General features: G+C 51.5%; 1 protein-coding gene across 6 annotated transcripts in view; it reads left to right on the top strand.

The window, feature by feature from the left end:
* The first annotated feature begins 8,877 nt into the window (after positions 1-8,877).
* STRN (striatin) overlaps positions 8,878-12,328 on the top strand; it is a 79,956-nt gene continuing 76,505 nt past the window's right edge. For 3 of the 6 annotated variants that reach the window (XR_008317831.1, XR_008317832.1, XM_053303176.1), the window contains exon 1: positions 8,880-9,410. Coding sequence is in view for 4 of the 6 variants with exons in the window: in XM_053303176.1 (XP_053159151.1) it covers positions 9,141-9,410 (270 nt within the window). In the remaining 2 variants the exon portion in view is untranslated. Of the gene's footprint in view, positions 9,411-12,328 lie in introns of all 6 variants that reach the window. The other 3 variants (XM_053303205.1, XM_053303214.1, XM_053303194.1) reach the window with 3 other exon arrangements.

Here is a 12,328-nt window from a genome sequence, read left to right as displayed (position 1 = left end):
ATATGGAGTCCACCCATCAGCTTCTCGAGACCAACAGCTGTGGGCAGCGCCTGGCTCAAGGGAGTGGTGTTGCCACACAAGCCCTTCGTGGCAAGCTGGAAGGGCTCGAGTGCCGACACCGCCTCGGACATCTGCTTCCACTCTGCGTTCGAGAAGTCGCAGACATCCAAGGACTCGTCCCTCGCCAGGGCGACAAGGGCTCTCTCCTGCTCCAACAGGCGCTGGAACAGGAGGAAGGTGGAGTTCCACCGTGTCTCCACATCCGTAGGGATGAGATGGCGAGGAAGGCCAAGGTCATCCTGCTTCTGGCGAAGCAGTCTCCTGGACTTCTCGCTGCGGTGGAAGTGGGCGGCCAGCTTGCGGGACTTATCCACAAGCGTGGCCGTGGCAGCAACAGCACCTGCGATGGGGCGGGCCCCCTTCTCCTGGGACGCCCTCAGCTCCTTAAGGCCAAGGGCGTCCCTGACGGTCAGATGGAGCGTGTGTGCCATACACCGTATGTTCACACAGTCCATGACTGTCTCGACAGCGGCGGTAACGTTGGCTCCATTGTCGGTGACAATGAAGCCGCGGGAGAGGTGTGGACACCCGCCAATCCACTCCTCTATCTGGCGGTCGAGTACGGCCGCCACCTCCTCCGCGGTGTGCCTCGTGTCCATCGTCTCCACGTGCAGGACGGCCCACCTGTGCCGTAGTGCATCGGGAGCCGCGCCGGACCCGGAAGCATCGCCCGCGGAGGTCCCCTCACTCTCCGGTCCCCACCAGTGGGCAGTGAGGGCCAGGAAAGAAGCGTGCATCCCACTGACACTGGTCCAGAGGTCAGTCGTGAAATGCACGCTTGTCCCGGCCGGAGCTGCACGCAGCTCGGCCGACACGAGCTCCCTGCACCGGCGGTACAGGGAGGGGACCACGTTCCGGCTGAACGTCGTCCTTGAGGGGATGACGTATTCGGGAGCCAGGTATTGGAGAATACGGCGGAAGCCGTTGTTCTCGACCACCTGAAACGGCTGGTCATCGGTGGAAATCATCTCCCCTATGAGGCGGGTGAGGTGATGATGGTCCACGCGAACAATACGCTGGCTGCCCGAGGACTGCGTCCACCGCTGGACGGGCAGTGTAGCCTGCCTGCTGGCTGGCACACTGCCGCTGCCCGCCCTAGTGGCAGATGCACAAGGCGCACTAGCGCTGCCAGCCTGTCCCCTGAGACCTGGGTGGTGACGCTCTAGGTGTCTCCACATAGGCGTCGTACCCAGGTGCGCAGGGTCCCTTCCACGGCTGACAAGCATCCTGCAGTGGACACAGCGGGCGTGGAATGGGGCATCTTGAGGGACCTCAAAATGCACCCATGCACCACTGCCCTTGGCCTCCTGCGCCCTGGGCGCCGTCCTAGGCCGTTTCTCGCAGGGTGGCTGCAGTCCTAGGGGGGGGCGGCCGCCGCTGCCTGCCCACTGCTGCCACCCAACCCGCCCCTTCCGCCCTCCACAGCGGAGGAAGGGCCCGGCTCAACTGGCATCGGAGAGGCAGGCCTCTCCTCCACCACCTCGCCAGACCGCTCCCCACCAGAGTGTCGGGCTTCACGAGGGGGGGCCCCACTGAGCGGCGAAAGGATAGGGGGAAGGGGCCCCAGAGGGAGGGAGAACCTGGCTGCATCGCTGCCAGCCGCACGGTCCTCACCGCCCTCTACCTGCTCTTCCAACTCCACAGTCTCCTCCACCTCAACAACTGGCGGTAGCTCAGCAGCACCTGGTGCCGCCGGCGAGGAGGGACCCGCCACAGCCCTAACAGTGCCTCTGCCTCTGCCGCGATTGGCGGCAGCAGGCGTGGGGAACTGAATCCTGCGCACCAAAGATGGGGCCGGAGCAAAGAATTCTCCAATGGGGAGAACTGGGGTGTCCTCAGGCTCCCCGCGTCCTCTCCCTCCCCGTGCCGTAGGCGCACCCCGCACCTGGCCTCTCCCACCTCTGCCTGCCAGCCTTGAGCGAGCCCTGCCCGCCACACGGCGCTCAGACATGCTGCTAGGTCAGAAGGAGGGAGACTTTAGGAGGAAGGCCAGACAGGGTCAAAAAAATAATTTGGAGGGGCTTAGGGGCCAAAAAAAAGGCAGCTGATTTGGAGGCGGCGGGGGGGAAGTTTGTTTTCAAAAAAGGAAGCCAATTGGGGGGAAAGGAAGACTTTTTGATATGGGGGGGGGAAGCCAATCGAAGTGAGGGGGAGGGTGTCCTTTTTGAATTTGGGAGTCAACCACCAAACCAATTGGGGAGATGGGTCTGGGAGGGGTTTTTTTTAGAAAAATAGGGGGTTAAAGGGTGGAACCCCGGTGTGGGAGGGTGGCACGGGCAGTTGGGTGGAGTAGTTGTGGTGTGGGTGGCAAGTTTTTAGCTTTTTTTGGGGGGGGGAGTGGATGGGGGGAGGGCACAGCACCTACCGGGGGTGGGGGAGGGATGCAGTCAACGCTTGGGAACCTGCAGATCAAAGGAGGAAACCCTTATTTAGTGAACTGGAACACAAAGTGTGGGTTCTGGGGGGTGGTTCTCAAGTAATGCTCCTGTGGGGGGAGCATCAAACTCAATGCAGCCTATTTAGTGACTCTAAATTGCACACAACCAAAACCAGAACCCAGTCACACCAACACAGAGGTTGAACCCACCCACTCTGTGACTCTGCCTGCCCAATGCCATGGCAAGCAAGCAGCAGCAAACACTTGATGGCAGCCTCATGGATTGAACATCATGATCATCATCATACGTGTGTATTGGCCCAGCATGTAGTGGCAGCATCAGAGCCCAGCCAGGACCCCACTCAGACTGCCCCAGAGGCAAGGAAGCACTCTGGCATGGCATGGGCCCAGCATGTAGTGGCAGCATCGCATCAGAACCCTGGACCCCACTCAGACTGCCCCAGAGGCAAGGAAGCACTCTGGAAGGCACCTGTTCAAAAACCACCTGCAAGACGCATGCAATGCAACGCAACACACAGCAGCAATTTCTTTACTGGGCATGGGCATGAAGACACAAGTTTTACAACAGTACATCTCCTCTCCAAGGTTCCCTCCCTCCTCCCCACACCCAAATGCATTTCAGAATAGGGGTGTCCCTATTTAAAACCGCCAGCTAGGGAGAGAAAGGGGCAACAAAAGGTGCACAATCGCACACGCACTAACCCCTCTTCTTCCGGTCCTTCTCCTGCCGCTCACTGCTGGTCACGGATTCGCCGCCGCCAGCCAGCCACCCTGGGCTGAGACACAGCAGGGCGGCCGCACGAGGCACACAGGCAACCGGGGTAGTTCAACAACGATGGAGGGGCAGAAGTGAGGAGACAACACTATTTGTGTCGCTCAACTCACCCCCAAGCAGAGACAAAATCAACCAAAAACTATAAAAAGAAAAAAAAAAACCGATGGCAGCCGCCAGGTGGGTAGGCTACTGTGTGTGGCTGCAGCTGTGGGAGAGGAGGTGGAAAGTGAAGGGGAGCAGAGAGAGAAAAGACTAAGAGAGAGAGAAAAGAGAGGGGGGGCAGGGACAAAGAGAAAGAGAGGAGAGAGAGAGAAAAGAAAGAGAGAGAGAGGAGAAAGAGAGATGAGAGAGAGAAAGAGAAAGAGGAGAGAGGAGGAGCGCAGCGCAGCAGGGAGGGGGGATTCAGGTGTGGGGGGAGGACACAGCAGTAGCAGCGGTCCAAAGAGGTGGGGGGAGCAGAGAGGGTGTGTGTGGTTGGGGGCTAGTGTGTGGCAGGGGGCCTGGGGTAAGTGGAGAGAGTCGGGGGCAAGGAGAAAAAGAGGTGGGGTGGGGGGAGCAGAGAGGGTGTGTGTGGTTGGGGCTAGTGTGTGGCAGGGGGCCTGGGGTAAGTGGAGAGAGTCGGGGGCAAGGAGAAAAAGAGGTGGGGTGGGGGGAGCAGAGAGGGTGTGTGTGGTTGGGGCTAGTGTGTGGCAGGGGGCCTGGGGTAAGTGGAGAGAGTCGGGGGCAAGGAGAAAAAGAGGTGGGGTGGGGGGAGCAGAGAGGGTGTGTGTGGTTGGGGCTAGTGTGTGGCAGGGGGCCTGGGGTAAGTGGAGAGAGTCAGGGGCAAGGAGGAAAAGAGGTGGGGTGGGGGGAGCAGAGAGGGTGTGTGTGGTTGGGGGCTAGTGTGTGGCAGGGGGCCTGGGGTGAGTGGAGAGAGTCAGGGGCAAGGAGAAAAAGAGGTGGGGTGGGGGGAGCAGAGAGGGTGTGTGTGGTTGGGGGCTAGTGTGTGGCAGAGGGGTGTTGGGGGGAAGGGGAGGGGGCAACAACAAACAGCAAAGGAGAAACTGGAACAACTCGGGCAGCAGCAGCGATTAAGCTGGATGGGGTGGTTGGGGGAGGAGCTGGGCCTGGGCTAGGGTAGGGTCTGGGAGGAGGGAGGGTGGGGGGGGAGGAGGAGGAGGAGGGTAGCAAAATATATAAAGCAATATATATCAAGAGAACACAAGCCAGAAGTTTAAAAAAAAAAATTAAAAGAAAGACTATAACCAGCAGAAAAAACTTGGGGGTGGGGGTGTGGGGAGGGGGAACCAAACACAGACTCTGAGGGGGGCCACTAAGTGAACAGAGACAATGAAACCACAATTGCTGCAAATTAATAATAGCAAATGAATAAGTGGAACCAAGCAAAGAAAACTGGACTCGGTTTGGCAGCAGCAAACTTGGGAGAAGGCTGGATGGGGTGGGGTTGGGGTGGGGTGTGGTTGGACTTGGAGGGGCAAGTTTGGAGCAGGGAACCAAAACTGATTATATGGGACAACAAGAAACAACAACAGAATCCTCTGGGGGTGGGGGGGAGGGATTCAGGGAACCAACTCGCAGGGCAGCAGCAGTCAGCAGAAACAAACAAAATGGTACAATTTAAGCAAAACCAGCAAGCAATATATAACTGAAACCAATGGAATGCAATGTGAAAATCAAAAAGTTGGACAAAAACAAGGCAGGACAAAGAGCAATAATTAATGGAAGAAGATTTAAAGCAATGAGGATGCAGTGGGTGGGAGTGGGGGAGGGGGAGGGTAGGCCCAAAGGATGAGAAGGGAAAGGGGGGGGAGAAAAGCAGACAGACAAGGAACAGGGAAAATTGGGGGAAATTTAGAAGAAAGTAAAGTGAAGTAACACACAGTATACAGACAAGAGACAGACAGAGAGAGGAGACACACAGAGAGTCACAAAGGGCAGGTGGACAAAGGATTAGACAGAGCACACACAGAGAGACACAGGACACAGTCAGGACTCACAGAGACACCAGAGCAGCCAGCAAAGGGCAAGCAGGTCTCAGAGATGATCCCACAACTGCAGCCAAGAGAAGTTTCCAGAGAAGAGGCTTGGGTTTATATAGGTTTGAAATTCCCTCCTTTGGGAGCCCCCACCTTTGCACTCCCCCCACGGCCAACAGGGTGCCAGCTCTCAACAGTGCAACAGCCAAGCAGCCTACCAGACCAAAGGACTCATTCTGGCCAATCAAGGATCAATAGCGCAGCCAATACAATGCCTGGAAATAGCATCACAAAATGGATGCAAGGAGGAGCAAAAGTTTCGGGAAGGAGACACAAAATGGAGGACACACTTGGAACTTTAAAGAGACACTCCAGAGACTCAATTTCATTCCCGAACCGGTTCGGGAAACCCGAGCCGGTTCGGTACCGAACCGGCTCGAATTCGGTCCGGCTCGGTCCCGGAAGGGCCCGATTCGGTCCGGGATCGAGCCGCCGGATCCGGACCGGTTCGGACGAACTGGTCCGGATCCGAACCGAACCGCACATCCCTAACCTGCTGTTCAAGCAGGAGGTGCAAATCCAAAAGGACCCCCAAGTCATGTACAAGCTCTTCCGGGGGCAGCACCACCCCATCTAAAACAAGGTTCACATCCAGCTGTTGGCCGGTACGAGGGCTGAGTAAGAGTAGTTCAGTCTTGGTGGGATTCAGTCTGAGCTTATTTTGATTCATCCAGACCTTAACAGCTTCCAGGCATCGAGTAAGCACAGAAACAGCATTTCCAGAATGGTCTGGGATGGCAATATACAGCTGAGTATCATCAGCGTATTGGTGAAATCTCACCCCAAACTGGGAAATGACCAGTTTTATTTCCCTGACCCAGTGGCTCCATATAGATGTTAAAGAGGACAGGGGCAAGAACTGAACCCTGGGGGAGTCCATAAAGGAGTGGCTATGGCTCAGAGCATCTGTCCTCAATGCAGACTGACTGGACACGCCTGCTAAGGTAAGAACGGAACCACTGTAAGACAGTGCCCCTGATACCCAACTCACGCAGGCGGTCAAGGAGGATAGCATGATCGATAGTGTCAAAAGCCGCTGAGAGATCTGGAAGGACCAGGAGAGGGACACTACCTTCATCAAGGTTCTAAAGAAGGTCATCTACCAGCGTGAGCAATGCTGTCTCTGTGCTATGCCGAGGCCTGAAATCCAACTGATAAGAATTAAGATAGCCAGTTTCCTCTAAGACCCTCTCAAGCTGGGCACATACAACCCTCTCTAACACCTTCGCTACAAAAGGGAGGTTGGAGATCAGCCTATAGTTGTCAAGGACCTCAGGGTCCAGGGAGGGTTTCTTCAAGTGAGGGCGAACTATTGCCTCTTTAAGGGCTGCTGGTACGAAGCCCTCACTTAACGAGGAGTTAACCAACTCCCGTAGCCAAGAATTAACATTCCTACCAGCTGTTCTAACCAGCCAGGAGGGACAAGGGTCCAAGCAACATGTTGCCGCACCCATACCCAAGAGAATTGTGCCCATATCCTTGTCAGGGTCTCAACCGGACTTGGCTGCATGCTGTCGACATATAGTGACGAATGTTGTTTTTCAGGAGGGAGTAGATGACTGACAACGTGATATAAGTGCAAGCCACGAGAGCGCCCAGAGAGAGCAAACCACGAGTGCAAGCCACGAGAGCGCCCAGCTGGCAGGGATTTAAGGCTTATCAGCCCTCTGCAATAGGCGTTTGCTTTTCCTAAGAGTCTCTAATTGATCCCTGCGTCTCGTGACACGCCGCTGTTGGGGGGTCGGCGGGGGTTGGTTACATAGCTCTTCTTCCGATTGGTCTTTCACGATTTCTGCTGCCTCAGGTTGTTGTGCCTGCTCAGAGTCATTATCCACAGCTGTTTCATGAATACTGACAGCTGGGCTCTGCCCCTCAGGCACCCCTGCATCGCCTGGAAAGTTGACAGCTTCCCCTTCCTCCTCGCTGTTGGAGATCGAGGGCGTGACAATCCTCGACCAACTCAAATGTGTCCCATATAACATCACAGGGCGGAATCTCCTCTATCTGATCAGATCCTACAGAAGTAGAGTCCAACTCTAGCCGAAGGTGGGTGACTTTATCAGCAAAGAATTGAGCAAATTGATCACAGCAGCCTGATTGAACATCTACTGGCTCCTCTCTCCTAAGAAGGGAGTGGGTAATCCGAAATAAGGCCGCTGGACGAGAATCAGCTGATGCGATAAGAGCGGAGAAATGGTGGGATTTTGCCACTCTTATCGTCCTAGAATATTCCCGAATATAAGCAAGTAGTCGTATTCGGTCATCTTCGGCACCAGTTTTCCTCCAACGGCATTCCAAGCGTCTTTTGGTCTGTTTCATCTCCCTAAGCTCCTCAGAGAACCAAGGGAGCTGAGATCCATGAACCGTAAGCGCACACTTGGGAGCAATTTCATCAAACGCCCTCGTGGCCTCGATGTTCCAAGATTCCACGAGCTGTGATGGAGAAATGCTTACCAGATTGCAAGGGATGTCCCCAAGAGCCTCCTGGAATCCAACAGGATTGGTTTTATTATTAATTATTATTAATCATTAAGTATTAAAAGTGTTAATTATTGTTAAAAGTATTATTATTGAAAGTGAAGGAAGACTGAAAATGGGCTGCACAGCAGAGGGGCCGTACAAATCACGGAGCTGGAAGAAACTGGCTGCCGCCCCCTCCCACCGCTAGCTGCAGCATTTTGTTTGCCCCCATCCCTCCCTGCAGCTGCCGCTGTACCCCAACCTGCCACTGACAGCAGCATTCTTTAGAGGGAAAAAGGAGAAACTTTGCCCTCGCCCCCCCTCCCCACAGCCACTTCTGCTGCTGTGAGCGGCATTTATAAAAGAAAAAAGGTAAAAGAGTGGCAAAAAGCTTAATCCACTCCTGACTGTGACAAACAGTATTTTTTAACATGTGGGGTATATTTATGCAAATATTCAGTAGCAGAAACATTTCAACACGCAACTTAACATATTCCTTTTCCACACTGAGGGCTCAAAGTGGCTTACAACGTGAAACATACAGCAGCACGTCAGAAGTCATTAAAGCCCCTTTTAACTGGGAAAAGAGAAACTTTTTAAAGTGGTGGGGCTCTTAGTGGGCGGATGGCAGCAGTCCTTTCCAGATAGCATCCCTCTGGAGGCTGTTGCTCTGGTCTCCCTTGTGTTTCTTTTTTTACATTATGAGCTGCTATGGAACAGGAACTGTCTTCTAATTCCTTTTGCTATATAAACCGCTTTGAGAACGTTTTGTTTGGTTGAAGAGTGGTATATAAATATATGTGGTATATAATGGTATATAAATATAAATAAGGTATATAAATATAAATAAATACTAATAATATATTTTATTAAAACCTAAACAAAAATTGAAAATTTGCAACTTACAATAAAAGTCTGCAAAAAAAAAAAAAAGAGAGAGATTTTCTGGTTTGAGAACTTTCGTTGAAAAGTGATATATACATAGTCGTAGTATTCGTGACAGAGAACCAATCTGTAGCTTGATACTGCACGGATTGTAATTTTCCTCCTGTGACCGATTACAACAGTAAATCCAGAGGCTTCCGCCCTCCTGTCCTACACTTAGTATACCTCAGAACCCGGAAGGCGGACCAGGAACTACATTTCCTAGCATGCCTTGAAGCAGCCCGCCCATAACGCTTTTTAGAATTGTCCCTAGCGGGACCCGGTAGCAGCCGACGGGGGCGGCTGTCAGGCGCTGACGGCGGACAGGACGCGCCCAGTTTGTGGCGGCTGCCTCCACTGAGACGCGGCTGACTGGTTAGGTGCGGGACGGCGACGACGACGGTGGTGGCGAGCGGGCGACAGCGACAGCAACGGTGCTAGGGGCTGCTCAGGCCGGGGGTCTCCGGCCGCGAAGACGGCTCCGGCCATGGACGAGCAGGCGGGGCCCGGCGTCTTCTTCAGCAACAACAACAACAACAACGCGCTGCTGCTGCCGCCACCTCCGGGCGGAGCCGGGCCAGGGTTAGAGCCGGGGGAGGCAGCGGCGGTTGCCGGCGGCTCCTCGGCTGTGCCGGCTCCGGCCTCTGCGGCGCGGGCTCAGTACAGCGTCCCCGGCATCCTGCATTTCCTGCAGCACGAGTGGGGCCGCTTCGAGGCCGAAAGAGCCGAGTGGGAGGCAGAGCGGGCGGAGCTGCAGGTAGCGTCCTTTCCCTTTCCTTTTCCTTGGGCTGGCTTGGCTCGCCCGTCTCTCCTCCTCACCTGTAGATCCTGCAGATCTACGTAGATGTGGATCTCTACTGCTCCCTGGCGCGCTCCCTTTCGGGATCTCTGGAGTGGTTTCAACAGCTGATCTCAGAGCTTCAGAGGCGCCTCCTTGGGGCTTAGCGCCAGAACATCTTTTCCTTCAGGGTTCAACCCTTTGTGAAGCAATAGTGTGCTTCTGAGCATATGCAGAGTGCGACGTACCTGTGAGCATATGCAGATTCCCCACAGAATCACCTGTTACTCTCTGTTAATTAGTTATTACTGACTTCTTGGTTTGCGGTGGATGATTTCCATGTTAGAGGTTCTTGGTGTCAGTCCCTCTCCTGAAGAGATGGTTGGGACGACTCTGACAGCTGAGCTGACTACTTGGATCTGCCCTGCCTTCAGCCATGGGGAAGGGGAAGCAGAAGCACTTGATGCCTCTCTATTATGACTTCTGTATGATTCTCAAGAGCTAATATTACTTGAGGAGAAATGGTAGGATATGTTTTAACCACTATTGCCAGTATTACTCCTTGATAAAAGAATTTGTTGCTTTATTACCAGAGATCATATGTAGAAGTCTGACACCTTTAGCCAATGGATATGTGGTGTGTAGGTATATTTATATGGTGACTCTGCCTTGGTGCAGGCTTGGGCATCTGTGGAACTTTTTCCAGGGGTAGGGGCAAAGGCTGCAGTCCTATACAATCCTTACAGCTGCAATCCTTACAACTGTCTCCCCTTGCCTCTCCCTTCAGGCTCCCATGGTTCCAGAGATAGCAATAAGAAGCTATCTTAGTCTAGATCATGGTGATAATGCTTAGACTGCAGTCCTGTGCACACTCCCTGGGGGTACTCCTCAGGTAACTCCATGGAACTTACTTTTGAGTTAGAACATTAAAAGCACTCATTATCTCAGAAATCTTTACAACAGCTCTGTCATATGTACAGTATCATCTTCCTCTTTTAGTTAGCAGCCTGTCACATTTGTTGGTCAAGGGTTTTCTTTCGGCATCACCACCCATCTTTCTACAGCTCCCCCGTCTCCCATTTCTTACTGAATCTAGTGAAGTATTGTTGTCCTGTAGAAGTCAACGGAAGCCATAGCTGCACAGCTCTGTCCCAGAGTTTGTTTTTTGATCAAATTAGACAGAATGTTGGGATGGAATATTGGCTTATTGCAGGGGGCTTTTTGTGTGTGAGAGTGGTTTGCCTAAAGCCGCTTACTGTGTTCATTCATGGCTCAGGTGAGACTTGATCAGAGAACGTTTTGGTCCACATCTTAGCTGCTTCTCTACAGTAGTTCACTAGGGTGCAATACAGATAGCCACCCTACAATAGGGTGGCCATCTATAGTAGTAACAGCTGTGCTTCACAGCTTTAGCTGGTGTGAGAGGCACTCTTACCAGGTTTGAGTATTAATAGAGATAGCAGATCGTAAATGGATCGTGGGAATTGCTGTAGCAGCGTTTGTAAGCCACCTTGAGCAGCAATGTTCTGGAGGGAGAGATAGAAATATTTTAAATAAAGCATTTGTGAATCTCATGAATTTCAGAGGGAGCTCTTTGATGTGCCATGTGTGAAAAATGTTATATTAAATTAGTATGGATGGCAGGATAGAAAGATATGTACATACGTAATCACTTTGATAAAAAAATTGGATGATGTGTTGGAAGTATGGGGTTTGTGTATGTGGACTAATACAACAATATTGTATGGAACAGTGGAATAATACAATAAGCCTTGTGCTTGAATTCTGGAAAGGATTGTGAAGAACTCCTAGCTTTTATGATTAGAAGCTTTATCTTCAAACATACTCTGGACTATTGTGGCCTTCATCAGATTTTTCTCATGTTGGTGGTTTCTTAAAAGTGGTGAAGGTGTACATGATTAAGTATATTACATCGGCACAAGGATGCTGGTATGCTTTGCATTCCAGGTTGTACAAAAAGCCACCAACCTATCTTGAGCTCAGTATAAATATTAGATATAAATTGGGCCGTGTGACTTTTTGAGCTTTAACATGAACTTTTTTTAGGCAACAGTCCCTGTGCATGCTTTCTTGGGAATAAGCCTTATTGAATTGAATGGCACTTATTTCTGAGAAAACATGCTTAGGATTCACTACATGGTACTTGTTGAAAAATGACAAAAAAGCAAGGCAATGGTGAAATTTAGGGCACTAAACTCTATTTCCCATTAGCTGAGTTGCTAATTTTTTGGAACAAGTAAAGCATGCTGAAATGTAATTGTTAGCTAATCTTACAAGATCATCTCAGCTGTTGTTCTCCATGAGATGTTAGTATGTCATTTGAATTACAAATAGGGCAGATCCCCTTCATCCAAATCTTAACATGAGGCCTGAGTTTCATTAGCAGTGCAATTTGAAGGGGAAGGCTAGCCTACCAGCCTCCTAGGCAATTGGTTGGAAAAATACTCCAGGATCAATTACAGATAATTCTAGTTTAGATGAGAGCTAGTAGCATTTGTGTATACAGAGCATATAGTGGCAGATTTATGTATTTATTAGCTAATAGGAAGACTCTTATGTTTGTGCTGCTGAGTATGTTCGAGATTCCCCTCTCCATCTGTTCTTTTCTTTCTTTAAACTTTTTTTTTTAAAGCACACGTGAGAATATACCTTCCTATTTCCTTAGTGCCACTAGTTAAACTTATCTTGAGTCAAGTACTTGTCACCAAGGCAGATAAGTAGTGACAATAGTGAAAGATATATTGTCCTATGATTCTATTCTCTGTGTTCACAATCAATGGCTGTATCCTTAAAATAACTATTGTAGTTGTAGTAGTAACTGCTAGCCTACCTAAAAATTAGGCAGAAATTTTCAAAATTTAGGGCATTGATGATTA

This window comes from Hemicordylus capensis, chromosome 1, assembly GCF_027244095.1.
Source record: "Hemicordylus capensis ecotype Gifberg chromosome 1, rHemCap1.1.pri, whole genome shotgun sequence".
NCBI lineage: Eukaryota > Metazoa > Chordata > Lepidosauria > Squamata > Cordylidae > Hemicordylus > Hemicordylus capensis.
This window is presented reverse-complemented; position numbering and strand designations above follow the sequence as displayed.